Raw genomic sequence first — 24,164 nt, forward strand, 5'->3', positions numbered from 1 at the left:
ACAAAAAAAAGAAAAAAAAAAACACTAAATACTAATAAAGTGTTGCTACACAAATAAAGAAAATAAATATCACAAACATAACCTTGAGCACAAATAGCCAGATACAAAAGTAAAGAATGTATGATTCCATTTATGAAATAGAAATTAAAAATCCAGGCAAACGTGATAAAAATCAGAACAGTTACTGCCTTTGGTGTGGTGATTATTATGAGAGGGGAGGAGAGAGTCATCTAGGATCCTGGTAATAGTCACTTCTTGATCTAGGTGGTGGTTTCATGGGTGTGTTCACTTGGTAAAACTTTATTGAGCTGTGTACTTGTTATTTGTATAATTTTCTGTACCTATGTTACTAAGAAGTTAACTAGAAAATTTGTTCCCTCAGAAAGATAAGAAGATATACCTAAAATAAGAAAGCATATTTTAAACACGACATACTCACAAAGCAATCCTTGCAAATTAAAGGCATGATGCAGGAATTTTGCTTAAGAGGAAATTATAAGGTACAACCTAGGAAATTACCCAGAACAGACAGGCAAAGAGATGGAAAGCAGGAAAGGGAAAAATAAGAAAGCCCTACTTGTTTTGAGAGCTCCCATTTTTGCTCAGTTTCTCTGCTGCTTGTCCAGTGAAACTGGGAATGAGCAATTGCTTGAGTGAAGGGTGGGCGAAGAATGAAAGACTCCTAGCTCTCTGTCTTGGTGGCTCCCACTTCCCGGGGATCATGACTCCTCCTATCACTGCTGCCTTGGTAGTTGTGGACTCTCATCCCCCACTGTCCCTTCTGGGCTCGTCTGACTGCAAGAGCAACATGGCATGCTTACTCTTTATCTTAAGGCCCCGCCTGTTTGATGAAGGGGCAGGTATCTTGAGGCAGGACAGGCTAATGCACTTCTGCCAAAGCTGGACCTTCATCTACTCAGACTCTCAGATTCTCTAAATGAGCTGCAGAATCAGCAGTTGATAGTTCTTTGCAGAGTTTTTGCCTGTCTTGGTCCTGTCTATGTGACTGGACATGCCATGATGTTGGCTTCTATCCACCCTTCTTTCCTTTCTATCATATTGGGCATATTGGGCATTACTGTTTGTAGACTATTGAGAGAGGGAGAAGCATGGAACTATTCTGACTTGTCTTATTGATTACCTATTTTAGTGAAGACTAAGAGCACACAGTGTGTGTGAATCAGTTTTTATATACTTCACTTGTGGCCATTTTGTTTGTGTACAGTGTAGACTATATATTGGATTTTTAAAGTAGTGCTTTTCAGCCATATTCAGTGACTACGCAGTTGGTGAGAATTCTCCTGTACAAAGTCATGTTAAGTTGTCTATTCTTATTTTAATAGTGCTGCTTTAAGATTTGACCTTAGAGTCATGTCTTTATGGATATTTTAACAGGCATTTTTTAGGCGAGCCCAAGTCAGAAACGATTTAAAGGAAAGTAAACAAGCTTGTGACTCATCAGGTACTAGAAAGGAAATCATGAGAAGGTATCATATCCTATGTAGCCACAATGTGTGGTAGAATGAAAAAAAAAATCAAAAGAATTAAAGAATTTGGCAAGAAGATAACTTTGACAGTTTTACATGTATCAAGTTTCACTTGAAGGTAGAACCATCAGTCCAGTATTCATAAGATATTGGAATAAATTCTCATTAGAGAGCATATAATTCACTTTTCTCATGATATCAGTGAGGAAATTGAAGAAGCCCAGAGATATGGGCTGGAATTTGTATTAAGTTCTGTAGACTCTGGAGTCCTGAGGCCACCCATGAAGCAGAGTCTGACTCGGGGAATGTGATACAGATCAAATCTGTATAGAATGAACATCAGGGACCAAAAGTGAAGAAATGGTAGCTTTGCTCCTTGCCTCTAAAGTGGTGATTCTCAGATGGGAGGACTTGTGTACCAGGGGACACTGGCCAAGTCTGGGGATACTTTTGGTTGTCCCAATGTGGTGGAAGGTGGGGGAGAGGCTGCTGGCCTCTAGGGGATGGACATTGGTCAATATCCAGAAAGCATAGAACAGCCCCCACAACGGAGTTAGCTGGCCCAGGATGTCCCTAGTGCTGAATGTGAGAAGCTGGGCTCCAGGTTGAGAACATGTTAGGAAGGAATTGAGATTCGTGCCTTGGGGTGAGCGCCACTTCTCCCTGTCACATATGGGGCAAGATCTAGACGTGAGACATAAAGGACGATACGGTGACGTAAAGATAAGGATTTGTGAAGCAGGTCCATTCACTTTAATGATTTCTGTCAAGTAGGAGTCAAAGGTGTTAGTGAAGTTGGTGGGAGCAGGGCATGGGGCAGTGGAAGGAGATGGAAGCAGAGAGGGGACCAAGCAAAGGGAAGGTCTGGACATGCCTTTGTGGGGAGGGAGTCAGGAGCTGAATAAAATAAAAGGATTGGTCAGCCTCCTCTAGCAGTGCTGCTGGGTGCAGAGATAGAATGTGGAGTGAGGCTAGGGTGAGATGCAGCTATGGTTGGGATCCTGACCTGATGTCCTGGCAGCCTGGAGCCCACACAGCAGGTGGTGAGCATGGAAAAGCGTGATAACCGATGCCAGACGGCAGCAGGTCCCGAGCGTGGACATGATGGCTTGTAGATCATCGTCCAGGCAGAGGCGTTCCCTTATCGTCCCGGACCTTCTTCTCGCCCACAGGGTGTGGACATTCAAGCCCGGGGTGAGTGGAAGTCCTTGCCGGCGCCTCTTGACCACATTAATCTTCATGTCCGTGGGGGCTACATCCTGCCCTGGCAAGAACCTGCACAGAACACCCACTTAAGGTGAACAAGGGCCCCAGAACCACACTTGTTAACTCAAATCCTGGTGAAGCCCACCAGTCTGCAAACTGTACCCTTAGGCCCAAAAGCACTTTTACGGGGCTGGCCAAAAAGTTCATTTGGGTTTTTCCTTAAGATGGTATGGAAAAATTCGAATGAACTTTTTGGCTAACCCAATAGTAAACATTTTTGTTTGCTTGCTTGCTTGTGTGGATTTTAACCTTTTTTGGATTCTGTACTCTTTGAACAATTCTTTTTTTTTTTTTTTTTTGAACAATTCTTAATTAATAGCTATTTGAGATCTAAGTGGGTAAGGTGTTAAGTTTAAATAGTGACATTTGAAATGGAAGTCAAATAGGAGCAACCATGGATCATGCTAGTTTTAAAAGACTACCTAGGAGCCTGGCAGGCTACATACAGTTCACAGGATTGTGAGAGTCTAGGTGGTTTAGCGACTAAACCGCCACCACCACCAGTGATTTCCTTGGTGGTCCAGTGATTTGACTTTACCTTCCAATGCAGGGGGTTTGGGTTTGATCCCTGGCTAGGCAGCTAAGATCCCACATGCCTCATGGTCAAAAAACCAAAATGTGAAACAGAAAGAATACTGTGACAAATTCAATAGAGACTTTTTAGATGGTCCACATCAAGAAGACCATCAAGGCTATCTGGATCATAATTGCCTCTTTGCTAAGAAAATGATTGCTAAAAACTTGTTTAAGCCAGATGGAAACTGAGGCTGAGATTCCTTATATGCAAGGTTTACAAATTCTAGGCCTAATGTATAACCTATATGTTCTAGACCTATATAATAATTGATAATAGCTGACATCAGGTGAATGCTTGCTCTGTGCCTAGAACCGTACTAATACGGAGACTTCTATTTAGAGATTGTCTACTTTTCCTGACAAAAGGAAAAATAAGCCCTTGGTGTAAGTACTGTTATCATCCCCATTTTGCAGATGAGCAAAGAGAAGCTTCAAGAGGTGAAATGTTTAACTTAGAGTTGCATAGTTAATAAGTAGTTGAACAGAGACTAAACTCCGTGTCTATCTAAAATCTAAAAATCCGTGTCTATCTAAAATGTCTAACTGATGTCAAATTAAAATCCTTGAAGCCCTATTTATTTGATTGCAAAAATCCAGTTAAAAACTGAGGAAGTTAGGACATCTGTAAGCAGAACTCCCTGTACATGTGGAGATTAGGTCGTGAAGAAAGAGATTGAAACAGTAAGCTTTCCTCACAGTGGGGAAAGAAAGGAAACCAATGTGTTTGCTTGTAGTTCTTTGTAGACATTGTAGAATTCCTGTGAGCTTATAGAGCCTTAAAATTCCCCTTGATTCATTCATTCATTCCTGACATAAAATTGTCGAGCTTATGGAGTCAGAACTAGAACTAGATCCCAAGTCTCCAGAATCCTAGTTACCAGTCTTTATATCTTGAAGCACTTCCTTTTTGTTTTTATGAAAATGCTATGGTTTGTGGCAATGGCTTTGTTTTCACCCAATGTCTCTTTCCTACCTCACTGCAGCCGTCAGAAATTCTTAGGTTTCAAGGTCGCCTTGGATGATGAGGGGACTGCTGAAGGCTGGCTCTTCTGGGATGATGGGCAAAGCATTGGTGAGTAAGGGCTGCCTCCAATTCCTTCATGTAAATACCAGGTTCCTGAATATCTTATAGGGCTGCTGTTTCCTTTTATGTGTTAAGACAATTGTGCATTTTAAAATATAGCCATTTATTACTCTAAGTGTATAATACATGATCTTTGTGCCTCACCTATATGAAGCTTAGTTCTGAATCTCTCACCATTATCTAGTTGTCCTAATCCATTGTGGAAAAAAGCAGTATAAGGAGCTGTAGGGAAAGTTTCTTTGCAGCCAACTGAGCTATATTTCCATATATGGTTTATGTGTCCCACTAACAAAAGTAATGCTTCTATCAGCTGTGCTACTATTCGGAGGAGAGGGTTTCTATTAAGAGTTTACAGGAATTAGTAAACTTCGGAAGGATGTCTCAAGTACTGTTGTTATTTCTGTGCCCAGGGATGTCCAATAGAACTTTCTGCAGCAATGGAAATGATCTATATCTGTGTTGTTGAAGATGGTAGCAATTAGGCATATGTGACTGTTGAGCACTTAGAATGTAACAGGAGTATCTGAGCAACTGAAGCTTAAATTTTATTTGATTGTAATTAATTTAAATTTAAATAGCTACATTTATCTAGTGGCTACTATCTCAGACAGCACAGTTCTAGTGGATAGGCAACACCTTCTGATTGAGTGATAAGGACTCCGAAAGAGGCGAGTGTCTGGAGAAGAGGGAGGAAGCCTCAGAGTTAGGGTGTGTGTGTGGGGGGAGTACCCGTAATAGTAAGGCTTTGGCTAGTCCACCCTAAAAAATATTCTCCCTGGACCTGCAGCATAAATTAAGAATAAGAAAAAGAAGTCTCTTCTCCAGAGACTGCATTTAAAAAATTGCCTAATACCACTCAAGGTTAACCAACCAATTGTACGCCAGTCTTGGTGTTTGTGATGTGGGTGTGCATGCACGTGTGTGCATATATGTGTCTCTAGCAGAAGAAATTTGGGAATTCTGAGGTGACTACCAAGAGGTTGGGAATCATAAGAAAGAGAAGAGGATTAAGAGTGATGTTAGAAAACTCCATTTTATGAGGGGACTCTGTTAGACCGAGGCATCTGTATACACTTATTTTAGACATTCTGTGTAAATTGAGGTTGGGGGCGGATTCTGACTCATTTCTCAAAATGAAAGTCTATAAAGAAGAAAAATAAAATTTAAAAAGATCACAAACCAAAAACATCCCTACTTTCCCAACCAAGATAGGTAAGCCATTAGAATTCTAGGATGTAGTTCCGGGTCATGCTTACTTTGTGTTTGTTTGCAGATACCTATGAAAAAGGACTCTATTACCTGGCCCACTTTGCGGTCAGCCAGGTGAGTGTGGCTGGGACTATGAAGGGTGAATAGTTCTGCCAGCTTACTAGGGTGCTGGACGTCATAGGATATACATCATCACTTAGAATTCCTTCACTGTTCGTGTTACTAATTTGCATCTTCAGTTCAGTTCAGTTCAGTCACTCAGTTGTGTCCGACTCTTTGCAGCTCCATGAACCGTAGCACACCAGGCTTCCCTGTCCATCACCAACTCCCGGAGTCCACCCAAACCCATGTCCATTGAGTCAGTGGTGCCATCCAGCCATCTCATCCTCTGTCGTCCCTTTCTCCTCCTGCCCTCAATCTTTCCCAGCATCATGGTCTTTTCAATTGGGTCAGCTCTTTGCATTAGGTGGCCCAAGTATTGGAGTTTCAGCTTCAACATCAGTCCTTCCAATGAATATTCAGGACTGATTTCCTTTAGGATGGACTGGTTGGATCTCCTTGCAGTCCAAAGGACTCTCAAGAGTCCTAACCCTAATTTGCATCTTACCCTTTCTCTAGACTTCAGATAGAGATGTCAAGTGCTCCCAGTAAGTTTTCTGTGATTAAACACACTCATATTTCATCAGTAACTTAGTCCAATTCACCAAGCAAGATGGGCAGACCATTTCAATGTTTTCTCACCCTTGTTCCTATGCTGTCTTGGAACAATTGGCATGTTTTGTTACTTTTCCACATGTGGAATGTAAAGGTTCCTGCTAGCTGAGATTCTTTGTCTCCTTAGAGTCAGAGTGACTCTAGAGACCCTACTGGTGTTTAACCAGTGCAAAGTTGGGTGGTGGTTGGTGATAGGTGGCAGAATGTTAAAACCATGGTCTCACTATCCAAGGTCACAAGTTGGGGACTCTCAAATTATCTTATTTCATGCTCTACATTTGTGCCTAAAAGAGGTGGTAAGAAATTTGAACAAATTTTGCTGTTTTTTTTTTTTCCCCTCCTCTGGTTTCTTTTGTCTCCAATTGACAGAATACGATGCAGAGTCATATAATTTTCAACAAATACATCAACGATACAAACCCTTTGAGACTGGGCTACTTTGAGGTCTGGGGAGTGGGCAGTGACTCCATTTACAATGTCAGCATCTCTGCGAGTGGCGTGGTTATAACACCCCCCTTCTCCTACAACTCTACAACACAGGTTTGTGACCAGTTCGAAGTCCAAATGGTATTTCCCAACCCTGAGCTATTGAGTGCAATTCCTGCCTGCTCCCATTCCCAACAACACCCTCTCCTGCAAAGCCTTTCTGGAATCCCTCTGTGTTCAGGGTGTCTGAGTGGACAGCATAGAAATGAAGGGAAAATTCAGAGTTTGTCATCATTTGGAATTGATGGTCTGGGTTCCCACCTGTCATGTATGTCCTCCTGCCTGCAAACTTAAGGAAAACTTTGTCTTTGCCTCAGAGATCTACTTCTCAAATAGCTTTAACCACTGTCTTTCATCAATTATAAGACACCCATCAGTTAAAGGTTGCTACATTTTTTCATGTGCCACAAAGAAAGAAAACAAGATTACAAAAATATGATACAATGCTTTCCTCTCACTTAAAACTTCTATTTTAAAAGTACAGAAGCTTTACAAAACTCCTTTAAACAGAGATTTTTATCATTTTAATATGATACTACAGAGGAAAATGTTGGATAGAGACACATGGACACTGAGAAATCTGCATCAAAGTATTAATAATTTAAAAGAGGTAAACTCTGAATGTGAGGAGATATTAGACATATCTTAACCAATTTGTATCACACATTTTCTTTGATTTAAATTTCTATGTAAAATTTTAATTTACTTTAAATTACAATTAAAATTAAATATTTGATTTAATATTTAACAATTAAGTAAATCAAATACTTAATTTCATAATTAAATAGCTGACATTAAATATTTAATTTAAATTTCTATGTTAATATCTAAATTACTGTATTATTTTAAAAGGAAACTGTGTGGCATGGGATTGGTTAAGGTATTTCCTCTCTATTATCAGAGGTATTGGTGATACATCATTTCATGAAAATTCTTTCACTGCTGTCTACGAAATTTTCTCCAAAGACACTTATATGCTTTATACAAGTTTTCATCATAGCATTTTCTTGATTTTACTGTCAAGTCAAGATTTATATTCATTTCTGAGATAATCTTTAAGTAGTTTGCAGTCCATCCATTCGTAATACCAGTAATAACAATGAAGTTCACACAGGCACAGACGAACAGCCGTCAGGAGAGCTACTTGTTCACAGTAATTCCTAGGCTGTTGATTATAGAACAGATCTTGATTTCATGAATATTAAATATATGAAAAATCTGCACCTTGGAATCACTGCAGTGTAGTGGTCCTAATACGTAGCCTCACGGTAAATGGGCTCTTTCCTTATGTGCTTGCTACTTGCTTTGCCCAGAACTATTTTTCTCTCGTAATCCTGATTACAAGGCCTGAAACAAAAGTTTTCCTTCAGCTTTGTAGTTTTATTTGTTTCCTCATGTTTGTGGTTTTCTTGTCAACCAACTTCCCCAACTCTACCAAGAGCTTATAAAGGACTTTGCCCAAGTTTGTTGCTGAACCACAAGCTGACTGATGCACCTGTGGTGAAACTATGGAAAGTATTTGCCTAGGAAAAAATGCTGAAATATCGACTCTTACCGGACAAGCATCAAGGCACTGTGAGGGAATAGCAGAAGTGGGAAACAGAAGGAGAGCTCCAAGTAACGGCAACGAGAACATTTTCTCCAGTTTGTGCAACTGCTGCTGTGCAGTGGTTGTGTGTTTCATTATTTAGGGTCTTGTCTTTTCCCTATCACTGAATGATTCTTGTACTCTAAGGGATTAAGAAACACCCTTCTCACCTGAAAATCTGAGGGTGGTCTGGAAGCTAGGCAATGACTTGTGAAAGTGTCTGTGGACCACTGACTTCTATCTGTTTGGTTCAACTGCAGGAAACTTCCATCACCAGACGTCCAATACCTTTTCTTTGGTTCCCAACAGGTGTTAAATATTGACGTGACCAGCAGAAACATCAGCCTACATAATTTCACTTCATTGACATGGAGAAGCACGCTGAATTTTTTAGAACAAGATCCTAACCTCAAATGGCTTTGAAACTACTTGTATATTCGGTTGGCCAAAAAACTTCATTCGGATTTTTCCTCAAGATGTTACAGGAAAACCTGAACCTACTTTTTTGGCCAACCCAATGCTTCATGCTTATAAAATTATTGTGTGTTGCTAATCAGTTTATACCCAGTACGGCTAAAATATTTTCTTAGTTTTGTTTTGTTTGGTCTGTGGTTTAGCCACAGGAGATGTGGAAAGCTGTGGGTTATCTTGATGTCTCTGTGTGATTAGTATGGTACTGATGGCTCATCATATATTGGCTGAAGATGCACTGGGTCCATGATGAAGCATGTGTGCATGTGTATGTGTGTATAATTAGGTGATAGGCCCACTCTTGCTAAATATACAAGCTACACCTTTCCAGGACAGGTCAAATCCTGGAGTTAACTAACACCACACACACACAAAAAATATCCAGAAAGAACATCTGCCTGGTAGTTATAAGGAGATGGGATAGTATGCTAAGAGCATGATCCAAAGGGAAGAAAAGGCAAATGTAGGGAAGATAAGTAGGAAAGATGAGAGACAACAGGTGATAAGGACAAAAGTGATCATGACAAGTAAGAAGATAACACAAAATTATTAAGAATAGTAGCCTCATTGGGAGGAGAAAGGAAGAGCCAATTCATTTGAAAGCAAGAGGAGGGGTTGGGAGGAAATTCTTAGCACAAGGGAATAGGGCTGGGGTGAGATTTGAGCAGACAAAGTTGAAGGAAGGAGTTTGAATGTAAAAAGTAACTTTTTTTTTTTTTTGTTACTGTGGTGTGCTTTGAAATGTGTAAATCTTATTTCTCTATTCTGTGCCTAATGTACATAACCACAGTTCACACAAATGCATGCAATTTATATGCCAGAGGAAAATAAATGAGCAGATTTGCAAGAGATTTTGAATTCTGTGGTAATTTGACCATGGGTAATCTCACTTTGGTATTAAGACTTCTTCTTATTCAGCCAACCCTTGTGAACTGGTCTTGTTCTCTTTGGCATCAGAGTGCCTGCAGGCTAATTCACCAATGGAATGAACAGATCTGTGATTATCCACCCTTTTCCTTATGTCTCTGGCATGGATTTCTCTTAAGGTTTAGGTTTGTGGGAGAGTGTACTTGGATAATTGTTGTTTTAATCATCATAAAAACTACTGTATTTGGTAACATATCAACCCTGGAAAAAACAGAATTTGGAACGGTATTGGTTAAAACACTAGATGGTTAGAATTTGGGAATAAAGAAATTACATACTAAGGTTTAACAAAGATATTTAAGTATTACTTGAAAATGAGTATATTGGAGATAGTGTTTACTTTTCTATGTCTTTTTAATTTCTTTTCTTTTAAAAATTGATGTATAGTTGATTTACAATATTGTGTTAGTTTCAGTTGTACATCAAAGTAATTCAGCTATATGTATGTATATGTTAATACATACATATATATTTTTCAGATTATTTTCCATTATAGGTTACTATAAGATACTGAATACTGTCCAGTCAGAGAACATGTCTATAGTAAATCCTTGCTGCTTATCTATTTTATATACAATAGTATATATCTGTTAATGCCCCTACTCCTAATTTATCACTCCCACCTTTCCCTTTTCTTTCTTTCTTCCTTTCTTTTTTTTTTTTGATGCCAGGAAGCCAGATTATACTTGTATACTCATGTGTCAGTGCCTCCATAAGGCTACAGAAAGATAACATTATTAAACTGAGTTAGTGTTCTAATTATCAAAATAAAAAGCTTTTGGATGAGGGCTTGCACGAATTTAGGCAACTAGTGAAACATGGAAATATGGTCACAGGGACCCCTTGATCAAAAAGGTGGGAAACTTGTCAGCTATCCTATGATGAACCCAGGGAGGTTACCAGGAGGAAACAATTATTTACTTGATATTTGAGAAATATTTCAAGTTCTCATCAAGGACATATTGGTAGAAATTGGCTCTGGCTGCTACAAAATGCTCAAGAACATTTCTGACTAGAGAATCCTGGTTGCCAAGTTTCTGAGTGAGGCATGGAAGTGTTGACAACATTTATAGAGTCAAGGACCCTCTTGGCAGTCTAGTGGTACCTGTGGAACCCCTCCTAAGAGTGATGTTCTTAAATGCAAAGACTTTAATGCACACTGTTGGAGAAGAATCCTATTATATTAAAATGTGTGACTCATTCGTGTCCAACTCTTTGCGACCCATGGACTGTAGCCCACCAGGCTCCTCTGTCCATGGGATTCTCCAGGCAAGAATCCTGGAGTGGGTTGCCATTCCCCTCTCCAGGGGATCATCCCAACCCAGGGATCAAACCTGTGTCTCCTGAACTGTGGGTGGATTCTTTACCAGTGAGCCACTGGGGACGCCCTCATTATAATAAAATACACTTCTGCAAAATGTTTTAAAAGTTTAATATAGTAATATATGAGGTGTTTAAAGTTATAACATTAAATAATGAGATTTAACTGTGGGTCTAATAATATCAAAGCTTCAAAGTGATGAGCAGTTTGAACAATATTTCGAGATACCTACTACAGTTTCTTAATGTGACATGAAAATGTTGATTCTCTTTTTGAAAAACTCCTGTGCACTAGTAAAATTACCGTGCCCTGCTGCCTCCATTCATAATCTAAGGAATTCCAGTTAGAAATTAGTGAAAAAAGATATATTTTCCCTATCTATGTTTATAGATTCCTAAGTTATACCTTTCAGAGTTCTGGGGACACCAGTTCAAGAACCTCTTGAACTTAAGACATGTCAGCTTCCCAGACTTCAGTTCAGCAACTCAGACCCTGTGTAATTGTGATGGTTTCAAGAGTTCCCAAGCCTTAGTCTGTCACCTTTTCTTGAATTCATTCATCCTTTTGGATTTTAAGCAGACATATGGACATGAAGACATTTAGTCTAGAATTAGAAAGATTCTGAATTCTGGAAAAGATCAGTGGGGTATTTGGGTCTCCCTTAGTTTCTCTCCCTGGAGCAGAGGTATTTTTTTCCGAGTTTAAGGTTGATCCCACCTTGCTCCATTACAGGGGTTAAGTCTGCTGATCAGGGCATTTTGTACGGCTTTTGTCTGAGTGAGAAAATCTCAGAAGCAAGCTTTAGGGTCAGAGACTTGGTTAGGTCATGTTATCTCTCTGGGATGCTGTTTGCTTCCTTATCTGCAAAATACTGGTGTCAGACTAAAGCAATGACTTCCAGATGATGGGCTGTGTAGAGCTTTGGGCTCTTCCTTACCCTCTGAGAGTGGGGAGAAGGCAGAGTGGCAGGGTTCTGAGTGCCTAACCCTGGCTTCGGTCATTCACTAGCTTACATACTGGAACTCTAGTTGAGCAAAGGATTTTAAATGTATATTTAAATATATTAAGTATTATATATATATATTTACATACTTAGTATATATTATTTATGTTTAACATTCTTTAAGTGGAGTATAAATGCATGCATCCTTATGTATAGCACACATATCATATATATGTAAAAAATTTGAAAATCAGTGTACCAGATCAGCAGTCCTCAAATATTTTGGGGCTTCCCTGGTGGCTCAGAGGTTAAAGCGTCTGCCTGCAATGCAGGAGACCTGGGTTCGATCCCCAGGTCAGGAAGATCCCCTGGAGAAGGAAATGGCAACCCACTCCAGTATTCTTGCCTGAAGAATCCCATGGACGGAGGAGCCTGGTGGGCTACAGTCCATGGTATCGCAAGGAATCGGACATGACTGAGCGACTTCACTTCACTTCAGCATGTCTTTACAATATTAAAAATGATTGCGGATTCCCAGAGCTTTTGTTCATGGGGTTGTAGCTATTGATAGCTATCATATTGAAAATTAAAGTAACTATATTAAAAAAAAAACACATTTAGTTGGAAAAGTTGCATAATTTTGCATTTTTACAAATTTCTTTAAAATCTGGCTTAATGGAGAAAAAAAAGAATTCTCACAGCTGCTTCTACATTCAGTCTTTTGTGATCGCACATGATGTAGCCTCTGGAAAACTCCACCATATGCTTATGACAGTAAGACAGGCAAATAGCTTCTCAGTGTTTTTATGAAAATAGTTTTACCTTAAAAAACCTCCTGAAAAGGTCACTAAGACCTCCCAGAAGTTGATCCCCAGCCCACACTTTGAGGACCACTACACATGGAGCCATACATTTGTGGCTACCCCAGAGCAACTCCCAAAACATGGACCTATGCTTGTGACTCCTGGTCAGCTGTGAGGGAAAAGTCTGGGGTCCTTTTGACATATTCTGTCTTCTACAGGTCATATAATTTCACTTTATCTTTTCATGTATGCCAAAATGAAAAATAACAATCCCAAATATTTTCACTTAAAGAGGAAGAAATTTATTCTTTTCTATTAAGAGCATCCTTGTTACAACATTAGTGACTGTAGGTACCTACAAAGACAAGCTTGTGTTGACCTTGGCAGGTATGGTCTGGGTCTCACCAACATCTTTCCCTTCCTTATCATGGCAGCAATGTCACTGAGAGTTTGGCACTGGGCCTTGGAGGATGGGGTCACACATATTGTTGGTTTCTGATCTGAAGATTCCAACCATCTGTTTGCTTTTATTTCTTACAGAGAGAAAAGAGTTCTGCCAGTAGTTCACTTTCCCATACCTTCTTATTAATAAGCAACGGGAAGATGTTGGCTAACAAACTTGTCTCTTCCCTTCAAAATGTTTCTGTTACTTTTCCACAGCGCAAGCATGTGACCCAGTATCTTGCAGTTGCTAGTTAGCAAGAAGGGATGGCGAAGCTTGCTGTTTTCTGCCCTTTAGGAACAGATGATAGCTGGGATCATCAGTTAACATTTAGTATGAAAGATGTCACCAGTGGGCATGGGATGTGGGGAGTGAAGTGTAAACAACCACACAAAGAATAGAAAGATCTTGCGTAACAATAAATCTCTTGGCTTGATCTTTTGCCAGGATATTGTCCCAATTTGAAATGGGATCCAGGTGCTATTTCCTCTAACAAAGGCTCTCCTATTTTGAAGCAAAAGATAAGGTGTATACGTCATTTCAGGAGTTTATAGAGGCAGAAACCAACCAAGTTTCTGTGTGTTTGTGTGTGGGTGTGTACTGGTCATACATCGAACTTTTGAAGCAAATAAACTCCTATGGATACTATATTACTTGTGTGTTGTGTGTGTTCACTCTTTGTCACCCCAGGAACTGTTGTCCACCAAGCTCCTCTCTCCATGAGATTTTCCAGGCAGGAACACTGGAGTGGGTTGCCATTTCCTTCTCCAGGGGAATCTTCCTGACCCAGGGATCAAACTCATTCTCTTGTGCCTCCTGCATTATCAGGCAGATTCTTTACCTGTAGTTCCACCTGGGAAGCCCTTAGTTATACTACTCTGATGCCCTCAAAAGATCGTATGCCCCTATGTATTGCTATATATAGAATATGCAATAGCCTCATATGTTGCTGGTGTGAAGGTAAAATGTTGTCACTACTTTGAAAAACTTCGAGTTCTTCAAAAAGTTAAAGCTAGAGTTGCCATATGACTCAGAAGTTCCACTCCTAAGTATAGCCTCAAGAGAATTGAAAATACACATCTACACAAAACTTGTACATGTATATTCATAGTAGCATTGCTCATAATAGCTAAAAAGTATAACCAACCCAAATGTACATCAACTGATGAGTGAATAAACAGAATGTGACTACAATCTGTATCATCCAGCCGTAAGAAGGAGTGAAGGGGACCTCCTTGGTGGTCCAGTGGTTATGACTCCATGCTCCCAAAGCTGGGGACATGGGTTCCATCCCTGGTCAGGGACTAATATCCCATATGCTGCATGGTGTAGCCAAAAGACTTTTTTAAAAAAAGAAATAAAGGACTGATACCTGCAAGTACCTATACCTGCAACAACATGAATAAACTTTGAACAAGTTATACTAAGTGAAAGAAGTCAAATGGCCATGTATGATTCCACTTACATAAACTATTCATAATAGGCAGATCCATCAAAACAGGAAGCAGATTAGCAGTTGCAGGAACACAGGAGAGGGAAGGGTATGGCTTCTTTTTGGTATGAGCAAATGTTCTGGAATTACATAGTTGTGATGATTGCACAACTTTGTGAATACACTAAAAAACCACTGAACAGTACACTTTAAAAGGATGAATGTCATGGTATGCAAATTACATTTCAAATAAAAAAAACTAGTTAGTGTAAGAAGAAACATTTAAAAAAAGATATTAGTGATTCACTGAAGCTCCAGCAGGGCTAGAGCATCAGGCCTAAAAGCTCTGTGGTCAGAAAACAGCCATGATTATCTAGTGGGATACTCTATTGGCATTTCTCTTAGCACATGTCTGGAAGTTTGTACCCCAGATCTGGGCATAGGATGCTACTAGGTCCCTGTTCCTGCTGCCTCTGAAATGTGTCTCTCCACCATCCTGGATTCCACACGACACTTCCTTCTTCCCTCTACTTTCTTCTGGATCACAGGCATAGACCACTGGCCACCCCCAGGCTCCTTGCCTCTACCTTGGCTAGAAGGAAGACTGTGAAAAGAGATTGTCTAGCATCTTCCTTGGAGAGGCAGAATTCTCAAGATGGGATGCTCCTTAAGTGATACAGAAGCTTTTAAAAAAATATTATTATTATTTTATTTTTTTACCATGCTACATGGCTTGTGGGAGTTTAGTTCCCTGACCAGGGATTGAACCTGTGTCCCTGCAGTATAAGTGCTGAGTCTTAACCACTGGACCACCAGGGCAAGGTCCCTTGACAAGGCTTATAAAGATGCCGAGCAGTCAGAGAGCATGACAAATATATAGTAGCGGTGCCTTCCCACTTTAAGATAATATAATTTCCATTACAACGGTGTTTCTCTTATTAGGACAATTGGTGGGGAGGCTTATTTGAATTAAGGAAAAACTGAGTTATACCAGGAGAAGCTGGAGAGATAAAAATGGAGAGAGAAACAGTGTGACGAACCAAGCATTATTCATTCTTTCACTTACTTATTCAACAAAGAGCTGTATGTTTAAAAATATCAGTGGACAGTGGGTCGAATGCTAAGTACAGGAGATACAGAGCTGAAGAAGATGATTGAGACCCCAGCTCTTGAGTTCTTTAGGCTACGTGGACAGACAAGTGAGTATAATAGAAGGCGACAAGCAAGTAATCGGATATGAACAGGAACACAGAAAAGACAAACTATTAGAAGAAACTCCGCCTTCCCCTTTTATTTGCAAAGGGAGCTTTCCTCCTGTCACAAGGAAAATGAAGGACTTTTTATGGTCTTTTGGCAACTAAACTCGTCTCCTCCAATTGCCACTCACTTTATAGGGCAATAAATCGATCTTGGCAGAAGCTGACTTCATCAGCCCGATCACCTTTGCTCAGTGCGTCTCAAGAACCACTGAAGGACAGACACAGCACATAAAAAGATACGGCTATGAGGTGAGTGCTTTTCCCTCTGCACATGGTTCTTTGAACCAGCAGTGTGCCTTCCTTCTTGTACTGGCTGGAGAGGAGAGCCGTGTGTGCGTGTGCGTGTGTGCGTGTGCGTGTGTGTGTGTGTGTGTGTTTGGGGGAGGGTCTTGTGTGAGATGGTCCTCTCTCCTGGAAAGAAATCAAGGAAAGAATAAACAGATGGACTCCTTCTGGTCACTCGCTGAATGTGGTGTGGATTGGGAGAAAGGTGAACTTGTCTCTTTGGGCAGAGAGGGAGATGGTTATCCAACCCTTAAGGGTTTTGGAAAAATAACCAGGATTTTTATTATTCTAAAATGCTGTTTGATACAGAAAAGAAACTTTGGGCTGGGAGGGTATCTAGGCAGGGAAGAATTACTACCTTCAGGAATCCCCACTCCTACCCTCCGCGTGGATGACAATGGTTCCAATAGCTAGAAAATTCCTGGGGTTGTCCCCAGAGTGCCCTGAACCTCTGGGAATTACAGGTGTTGAAACTGCTGCTCCAAAAGGATTAAGGAACTGTGGAAGAGGTGCTTGCTTTTGGTTTGAGGAGGCTGGACAGAAAAATCTCCCCGTGGAGAGAATTAGGATTTGGAGGAAGAGGCTAACTGATGAATAGTGTGTTCACTGTGATAGTGAGTCCTGGGCTGAATGGATGAGGAACTAGTCAGGTTATTGTGAACATATGGGCTGGGTCATTCAAATTTCTCTTACTGCCTGAAATTCTACCATCAGAGAGTTAGCCTCTAGAACTCTAAGCTCTTCAGTCTAGGAGACATTGTGGAGAGAGTAAGAATGTGCGTGTTCACTCTCAGTTGTTTTTGACTCTGCAACCTCATGGATTGCAGCCTGGCAGGCTCCTTTGTCCCTGGAGTTTTCAGTCCAGATTACTGGAGTGGGTTGCCCTTTTCTTCTCCGGGGGATCTTCCTGACCCAGGGATCTAACCCAAGTCTCCTCTGTCTTCTGCATTGGTGGGTGGATTCTTTACCACTGAGCTACCTGGGAAGTCTGAGAGTAAAAATATTCAAATTCTAATTTAAGAAGCATGGCACCTCAGTTTTTACATCAGTTCCATAGCTAACTGTGATTAGACCCAGTTCATTAACTTTCCCTTACAAATAGGAATCGTGACGCCTGCCTGATCAACCTCGACATAAGAATTTTATGGAAGCATAGTCGTATGAGATATATCTTACGGGACTGAGAGTAAACCTTTGAAAAATTTAGGCCAGTGGAAGACACCTGACAGATTCAGGCAACTAGGAAAGAATGGAGAATAAAGACTTGTTAATAAACTCCAACTTCAATCCCAAACCCCAGTCCTCAACTCCACGATGGCAAATTGGCTGTAGATCTTTGCTCTTCACCCCCATTTCACAATTAAGGTGCTTCTTTTCTTGGCTTATTAAATATTAACCTAAAGGCAGACTCAGATGAAAAGTGAAGCTATACACATAAGAAAGTGCTTGTAGAAATGGTCATGGCATTGGGTTGGGGTTGAGAAGAGCAGGGGTGTGGGGGAATGGAAAGTTAAAGGATAGGCAAAGTGAAAAAAGAGAGAATTCTTTATCTATATCAATTTATAGATTGTCACGGCATAAATGTTGGTTTGGTACAGATGAAACCCAGGAGAAGAGGCTGAGGGACTGGGCATGGGAGGTGTCGTGAAGACCTTTGGTTACACAGCTGAAGAATTTTTAATGTTTTCTGGAGAATCCCTGAAGACTTGAATACAAGAGAATAAAACGATTTTGTTGATGCTCTAGAAAGATCAATCCAGCTGCAGTGTGTTCAACAGATTTCAGGAGCAGGGAGGGTGGAAGCAGGGGGCTATGGGGAAAGCCGTGGTGACTTGGTGGTCTGAATAAAGTGTTTCCAGTAGGAATGGAAAGGAAGGAACATCTTTGAAAGATATCGGTAAAGTATTTGACTGAACTTGTAGCTGGTTGTGAGAGGGGAGTCAGAAAAGGTTTCCAGGTTTTTGAAGAAATTGTGATTCTGTTCCTTAAGGTATGAACTGTTTGAGAAGGAGTGAATTTGGCAGAATTGGTGAAGCTAGGACTGGGCTATGGGGAGAGATGATTTCATGTGTAAACAAATTGAATTTAAGCTTGTGGGAAATCCAAATGAGACATCTAACGAACAGCTGAATATATGAAACCAAATCTCTGAGCTAGAAATACAGGTTGGATTGTCCTCAGATATTATTATACAAAGTCACAGGAGCAATGAAAATCACTAAAGGAGAGTGAGCAGTGGCCCCATGATGAAATACAGGGAATGTCACATTTCACAAAATAGGAGACTGCAAAGAAAACTGAAGAGAAGCCAGAAGAGTAGGTAGGAAATTAAGATTGAATGATATCAAATGATCCAAAGCTGAAGAATTTTACAGAGGAGGAAGTGGTTGGTAGGGCTAGGGGATTAAGACAGTGCTCATTGTATTCAGCAGCTAAACCCCTAGTGTTCTTGGCAGAAGCAGTTTTAGTGGAATGCAGGAAACAGAATTCATACCAGTAATATGAGAAGAAGGTAATGCAGAATGCATGGAATTATCATTTTGGAAAGTTCCCAAGAAAGGAAAAAGAAAGCTATAATGGTCTTGAGAAGAATACAAAGTCATCAACAGAGTTTCAGGTGAACTTTTTGACCAGCCTAATATTTATGAGGGGAAAGAGCAAATTCAGAAGCAGAGGTGGATAATATAAGACAGAAGAAGCATACTTGGCAGAATAAGAAGTTTGAAAAATTCAAAGGCTCTGAGATCTAGGGAACAGATACTAGGATTATACTGAGACAAGAAGAGGAAAAACTCTTCCATTGCAAAGAGAGAGAAAAGGACCAGAACTTACCCAAATATGGATAATTTTTATAGAAAAGCTCAAGTTGAGAAGCAGGGAGATAAAATAGTTGCTGCAAAATAGTTATCTTGTCTGGAATGTTGGAGACAATGTTGGAAATACACATCCAAATAGTTGAAATACTCATTAGTCAGTATGAAGACTAAGATAAGAATTGAAGTTCTTTGATTCCTAGTTCAGTTCATACCCTCTAAAATACCAAATATTTTAAAAGTTGTATCTATGCCTGATGTTTAGAGCTTGCGTCTAGGCTCAATATTTAGAGCTACTGTGAGCCACCTAATTTACATGGATTTGTGTGCCATGACCATACAAGTAAGCATTATATTGAAGATCAGGACTAGGTTCATTTTTCTTACCCTATTCTTAAAAGGCTTAGTGAGCTCTAAACAGTTAAACACCTCAGCATCACCAGCATAGGAATTGGAATAAGAAGACTGGGATTCAGGTTTTGCTACTTTCCCCCTCCCTGAGTAGAACTTCCTTCCTCTGCCCAGGGAGGGTGTGAAGATCAAAGTGGCATCTAGAAGGGCTTTTCGAGCCATCTCAACCCTTTCTCTCTCTCCCATGCTCTGTTCCACTTCTCCTTCCCTCCTTTCAATTCTTTATGACTGATATATTTTTCCTTAGACAGTAATCAATCCCTTTGCAGACAAAAAGGACAAGAGTCCTACATGTGTTGGAAGCACTGACCAGAGTTACTTGGAGACACTGTGATGACCTGGAACAGATACTCCCTGGATTACATAAAGAAGAATGCTGATAATCATGTCCACTGACAAGGAGTTGGCAGTCTAATCAGGATGCCTACCTATTCTTTTGGAATGATGGGTTTTGCAGTTTACTTTAATCCTGTTGCCTGTGTCCATCTAGATGGCGAGGAAGCTTAGTGCATTGGAAATCCTTCTGATCATCTTCATCATAATTGTACTTGCCGTAGATATCCTCTTGCTGATGCTTCTGCTGGAGAACCCTCCAGGTAAGGGAGATGCCTGTGGCTGTTGGATTGAGACAGAAGTTCCTCAGGATGCCAAAGACATCTTTTTATTTCTTCATTCCTCAGCATGCCACCACATTGCATTATTCACAGTCTATAGCCACAATTAATTTAGATAAACTTCCAAATGCTGTGTTCTTGTTCTGCAACTATACCTAAAATTAAATGCTAGTAATATTCAAGGTCTCCCAAGTCCCATTTGATGTAATTTTAGAAAAATGCAAAATGAGACTCACCAGAAGCCTGTCCTTCAATCTAGAGTCATGAATGAAATAAGATATCAATGTATGGCAAAAACCACTACAATATTGTAAAGTAATTAGCCTCCAACTAAAATAAATAAATTTAAAAAGAATAGTCTTCAAGAAGAATAGTTAACAGTGCCTAGTCCCTTTACATTATGGAAAAAGAAATTGGGCTACAGTGGAGTTAGGGACTGATTAACTTGGCCTAATTATGTCAGTTACAATTCTCCTCCAGCCCATATTCTGATTAAATGCCTATGATTTCTTCATGGATACTTTTGAAATTCTTCTCTCATAGAAACATCCCACAGAATGCCTTCTTTCTGCCATATGAGCCACGAGGGAAGCCTTCCCTGCCCACATCATACTCTAAATAATAATATACACAATACAAAAATCATTTCTTAAAATGAATTTGAGGTTTACTCTGCTTGATAAAGCTCACTATATCAATATAGATTTAGCGTGTAGTGGAAAGAACCTGTACCCATAGCATAATCCTACTTACTCATTCTTTTCACCACTCTTCACAGTAAACATTGAGGTATTTTCTAGGAACAATTATGATTTTGTGAGATGATATGAAAAAATATACAGGCCTTCTTTCCATAGTGTAGTGGTTATCACAATCACCTCACACGCGAAAGAAAGTTCCCCAGATTGAAATCGAGTGGAAACAGACTTTCTTTAGGCTTCCCAGGTGGCGCTATCTATGGTAAAGAATCTGCCTGCCCATGCAGGAGACATACGAGATGAGGGTTCAATCCCAGGGTTGGGAAGATCCTATGGAGGAGGAAACGGCAAGTCACTCCAGTATTCTTGTCTGAAAAATCCCATGGACAGAGGAGCCTGGCAGCCTACAGTGTGTGGGCTCGCAAAGAGTCGGACACGACTGTAGCAACTTAGCACATGAAAACTATAACTCAAAATAGATCAAAGTTCAAAATGTAACAACTAAAACTATAAAATTCTAAGAAAAACATAGGCGTAAATATCAATATTTGTGCCCTTGGATTAGGCAACAGTTTCTTAGATATGATACTCAAAAAAAAAGCATAGCAGCCTAAAGAAAAAAAAAAGAGCAAATTGGACTTCAAAATAAAAAAATTTTGTCCTTCAAAGAACACTACCAAGGAAGTGAAATGACAGTCAGTCCACTAAAGGAGGAACGTATTTGCAAATGATGTGCTTGAAAATGGTCTAGCATTCAAAATATGTAAATCTTATGATTCAAAATTAGAAGAAAAATAATCAAATTTCTAAAATGAGTGCAGGATTTAACAGACATTTCTTCATGGAAGGCCTATAAATGGCCAATAAGCCATGAAAATAACAGTCAATATCATCAGTTGTTTGGGAAATTCAAGTCAAATGAAATATCCTTTACACCCACTGAAGTGAAAGTGTCTGACTATTTGTGACCCCATGGACTATACAGTCCATGGGATTCTCCAGGCCAGAATACTGGAGTGGGTTGCCATTCCCTTCTCCAGGGGATCTTCCCAACCCTGGGATCGAGCCCAGGTCTCCCGCATTGCAGGCAGATTCTTTACCAGCTGAGCCACAAGGGAAGCCCTTTCCCTTGTGGAAGGGAATAGTCAATAAGTGAAAACAACCCAAATGTACATTAACTGATGAATAGATTTTAAGAAGTGTTATATTCATATCATGGAACATGATTCAGCCACTATAAAGAATGAAGTACTGTTATAAGCTGCAACATGAATGAACCTTGAAAACATTATACCAGATAGAAGCCAGATGTAAAAGGCCACATATTTTATGATTCTGTTTATATGAAATCTTCAGAATAGGCAAATCCATAGAGACAGAAAGTGGATTCACGTTTACCAGGAACTGGGAGAAGAGAGAAATGGGAAGTGACTACTAATGAGTATGTGGTTTCTTTTGGGGTGATGAAAATGTTCTGGAATTAGATGGTCATGGTGGGACAACTTTGTACAATATTATAAGCCACTGAATTGCACACTTTAAACATGTGAATTTTATGTTACGTGAAGTATATCTCAAAAAACTCCCAGCAAAACAAAAGTAAATGTGTCGAACCCTTGGAGAAGTGTTAAACATTCTATGCAAATGTAGATCCCAGTTACTAGCGACTACTGACTAGAGAATTGACTGAAAGTCTAGGACTGCTTCTTCCCTAGGACTGTGAGTATACTCCACATTTTCAATATCATCCTTTAATTTCTCTGCAGGTGCTTCATTTGTTCCAGAGTGCCCAGAAATCCCCGAATCAGAAAGGATAGAGTGTGCCCCTGGCCAGGAGGTGACAGAGGTCAGAGAAATATGGTTCCTGCTGTGGGCCTGCTGGGTTTTATTGAAAAGAGGAGTATGTGCAGTGGGGAGATGGTGGTGATAGGTGGATTACAGGCCTCTTGACTTGTTTGGAGAACATTCTTTCTTGCCTGATGAAATAAACAGCAACACCGAGGAAATCAGGGAAGCAGCCAGGGGTAGAAGGAAGAGGAAGAGGAACTAACCAAAGGGTTGGCCCATGGGGTCTGGAGTCCAGAGTAGAGAGAGAGAGCTCTCCATGTTGCTGAATGTGTCCTACCGTGATTCCAAGGAGAGACATGGAGAGGTTAATGTTTGAGGGCTTGAATTCACATTCTTTGAGAACAGAGGCCATCAAGCATATAGAAATGACTGAGTTGTTGTAGAGCCCAAATGACCTGTTAGAACAAGAATCTTCTGAAATCATGTTATTGGCAAGTCATCCCAATGAACATATGTTAAAAAACATAGATTTTCTACCTGAGTAGTTTCCATAAGAATATCAACTATTGGAAGCCTTCTTAGTGGCAACTTAATGACTTTATCATAAAGGTATGTATATTTAGATTGTATTTCTTTATCTCATATTCTATATTCTATATCCCATAATTAGGACTGCATTAAATTTTGGGTTTAATTTAGGTAACAGTGACATAATTTTAAATCTTCTCATTTTAAAAACATATTCAATACAACCTCTTTTCATTTCAACTCTTTTATACATATATACATATTTCTCAACTGTCCTCATGTATATTTCATTACAGATGTATTATGAAATATTTTTCCTAGATGTTGCATATACAAAGTTTCTGCTGTAAATATAGTTTATTCTATTTGCTAACTGGTGCTTCTTGTCTTCAGTTCAGTTCAGTTCAGTTGCTCAGTTGTGTCTTTGTGACCCCATGAACCGCAGCACGCCAGGCCTCCCTGTCTATCACCAACTCCTGGAGTCCACTCAAACCCACATCCATCGAGTCTGTGATGCCATCCAATCATCTCATCCTCTGTCATCCCCTTCTCCTCCTGCCCTCAATCTTTCCCAGCATCAGGGTCTTTTCAAATGAGTCAGCTCTTTGCATCAGGTGGCCAAAGTATTGGAGTTTCAGCTTCAGCATCAGTCCTTCCAATGAATATTCAGGACTCACTTCCCTTAGGATAGACTGGTTAGATCTCCTTGCAGTCCAAGGGACTCTCAAGAGTCTTCTCCAACACCACAGTTCAAAAGCATCAATTCTTTGGTGCTCAGCCTTCTTTATAGTCCAATTCTCACATCCATACATGACTACTGGAAAAACCATAGCCTTGACTGGATGGACCTTTGTTGGCAAAGTAATGTCTCTGCTTTTTAATATGCTAAGTTGGTCATAACTTTCCTTCCAAGGAGTAAGTGTCTTTTAATTTCACTGCTGCAATCACCATCTGCAGTGATTTTAGAGCCCAGAAAAATAAAGTCTGACACTGTGTCCACTGTTTCCCCATCTATTTGC

General features: G+C 40.0%; 1 protein-coding gene and 1 non-coding gene across 5 annotated transcripts in view; both read left to right on the top strand.

Moving 5' to 3' along the window:
* MGAM (maltase-glucoamylase) overlaps positions 1-24,164 on the top strand; it is a 199,588-nt gene that overhangs the window by 85,156 nt on the left and 90,268 nt on the right. For 2 of the 4 annotated variants that reach the window (XM_043463909.1, XM_043463908.1), the window contains exons 44-48: positions 2,660-2,784; positions 4,313-4,401; positions 5,687-5,736; positions 6,706-6,876; positions 8,720-9,732. In XM_043463909.1, the coding sequence (XP_043319844.1) occupies positions 2,660-2,784; positions 4,313-4,401; positions 5,687-5,736; positions 6,706-6,876; positions 8,720-8,833 (549 nt within the window). In that variant the 3' untranslated portion in view covers positions 8,834-9,732. Of the gene's footprint in view, positions 1-2,659; positions 2,785-4,312; positions 4,402-5,686; positions 5,737-6,705; positions 6,877-8,719; positions 9,733-16,213; positions 16,258-20,007; positions 20,114-22,595; positions 22,676-24,164 lie in introns of those variants that run through there. The other 2 variants (XM_043463906.1, XM_043463910.1) reach the window with 2 other exon arrangements.
* TRNAC-GCA lies at positions 12,363-12,435 on the top strand. Its single transcript has one exon. It is a non-coding gene; the product is annotated as a tRNA-Cys (tRNA).

This window comes from Cervus canadensis, chromosome 3 (assembly GCF_019320065.1).
Source record: "Cervus canadensis isolate Bull #8, Minnesota chromosome 3, ASM1932006v1, whole genome shotgun sequence".
In the NCBI taxonomy this organism is placed as follows: Eukaryota; Metazoa; Chordata; class Mammalia; order Artiodactyla; family Cervidae; genus Cervus; species Cervus canadensis.